Below are 2,301 nucleotides of genomic sequence, written 5' to 3' on the forward strand. Positions count from 1 at the left end.
ATATTATGAGTAGGATCCAAATATCACACACAAGAATGCAAACCCATACAACACACTGATATGGCCGTCACTCACGTGTGCGTACATACACTCCGAGTAAACGAATTCTCTTTCTCTGTGCGTCAGACACACGCCTATAGGCAGAAGTAATCATATTATTATAACATTAGACAATTGTCTTTAAATTTACACCTAAAACATGCATCTGGGACTTTGAACGAGGATCAAGAGAGGGTGGCTTACCTACCATGGGTGCAGGTTCCGTACCTTCCGTCGGTAGCTTCATGGTTGTGTAGAACTTAGGCTTTGTCAGCTCGCTTTCATCTGTCATCAACGCATCTACTACTTTAGCAAAGTATGCCTCCTATCATACATGCATGTATGCACGTACGTGCGTATGTATGTGTGTATGTCATAAGTATGTATGTTTGTATATATGTCATATAGGGCGAATATAGTGTAATACGTCTGAAAGATTCCGACTCAAAGTAAATCTATAATTGGTTGGTCTATGATCTTTGCATATGTCTAACATATACGAGCATAGGTTCAAACGTATTTCTAGCTTTGTATACTATATATAGGTATTGGCGCACCAGTTTGTTACCAGAATAGCCCCTTTCATTGGCCAACAGCCTGGAGCGCGGTAGTGCTGACCTGCGAGGTACCATGAACTCGAGCTAGCTGTCCTGCTTCCCAGAAAAAAAGGCCAGGACTACACTTACTATACAGTCACGAAACCAATCATTTCGTGCCACGAAACAAACGCACCCGCACAAGACATGCTCTCCTGAATAGCTCATTTTGCGTATGCAGGTTTTGGCCTTGTATCAGCAAGTCCAGCCATAGTGCAGAAAGAAGAACAAACGCGATCTTCGAATTACGCTGGTGTCATCAGGTACAGACACCCTGGGGGGGTGGGGTGGGGGGGGGGTCACACTAGTTGTCAAAATAGGCACAATTTCACCATAGAACAGAAACTAGGCATGACAGCTGCTACACTGAGGTGCATTTGATTTGTTATTGAACCCTGACGCATCTGTGGCTTTGTGATCGAAAACACATGCGTACAAGTGGTCGTTCAATTCAACGTCTTTGTTGTTGTTATGACAGACAACTACATGACAGCCTTTAAAAGGCTATACCATTGCAAATACATACATACGTGTGACAGCCTTTGCAATTCCATTCACAAGCAGGGGTATATTTACGAACGGCAGGCGTTATAACTCTATGTCTTTATCATGAAATACAACCACACAGTAGCACATGCAACTTAAACCCGGCCCATAAGCTGGAACATATGCAGATACGAGCAGATAGTGGCGACGTATACTTATCTGTAGCACACACGCTATACCTTGGACTCGCTGTGACGGTAAATGATCCGGAAATCTTCCACATCATCACTTGTAACTAACATTGGCATATGAGGGATTGTTAAAATGTATTATAAGTGATTGTAAGATGGCGGGGAGGATATCGGGCAGCAGCTTTGAGACCGGCTACAGACTATCTCCACAGGTAACTGGCCATTCACTGGACACATCACCCGCATATAGGAAGCCAAAAATGAGTCCCTTCTACTGTTCTTAACTCTTAGCAGAGTTGTAACAGCCCGGCACATCGCCAAACTCAGCATAGACGTACAGATCATGCGACAGGCTGCATATAAGACACACACTCTCTCTCTATATAAACTTAGTATTCTCGTCCGTAAAGTGCGCGTGAGAACGTTGATGCGCGGTGCGCAGGTTTGTATCTAATTGCCGGTAATGAATTGTGTGATCTATTCTGGCATAACTAATTTGATGTACTTTTAACGTGTATAGGAATGAGACAGACCACCTTCGATTCACCACTTTCATAACATATGGCCGTGAATCCGGAACAGCCGAACCATGCCATGATACCGATGACACAATATTCTGTGAAGTCGAACACGGGCACGACACACACTCTTGCACACTCCCACACAGAAGCTTGCATTTAAAAAGTGGCGACGATAATTTAAGTCAAGGCAAATGCGTGTATATGAAATATACACAAATTCTTCACCTTGCGATATCAGAGGACGAAACTACTGCCATCTATGGCAAGCAATGCAACGGAGATAATTCCCATACTGACAAGCGCATACTATGTAGACAGAAAAGGGATTGTGAATTGATTGTGTAAGCTACAGCATACTCAACGTTCGCTTGTGACAAGTTATATATACATATCCATACACACACACAGACACACACACACATATATATATATATATGTTTTTGTCATTATAGCACAAGTAATTATATA

At 42.8% G+C, this 2,301-nt stretch overlaps 1 protein-coding gene across 1 annotated transcript; it reads right to left on the reverse strand.

Moving 5' to 3' along the window:
- Nucleotides 1-166: 166 nt before the first annotated feature.
- Nucleotides 167-364, reverse strand: SARC_14522 (hypothetical protein; the record flags this gene model as incomplete). The annotated part of the gene is made up of 1 exon (XM_014291343.1): nucleotides 167-364. A coding segment is annotated over one exon (198 nt), but the record flags the coding sequence as incomplete, so codon positions are not given.
- Nucleotides 365-2,301: the final 1,937 nt, after the last annotated feature.

Source organism: Sphaeroforma arctica (genome assembly GCF_001186125.1).
Source record: "Sphaeroforma arctica JP610 unplaced genomic scaffold supercont1.4732, whole genome shotgun sequence".
In the NCBI taxonomy this organism is placed as follows: Eukaryota; class Ichthyosporea; order Ichthyophonida; genus Sphaeroforma; species Sphaeroforma arctica.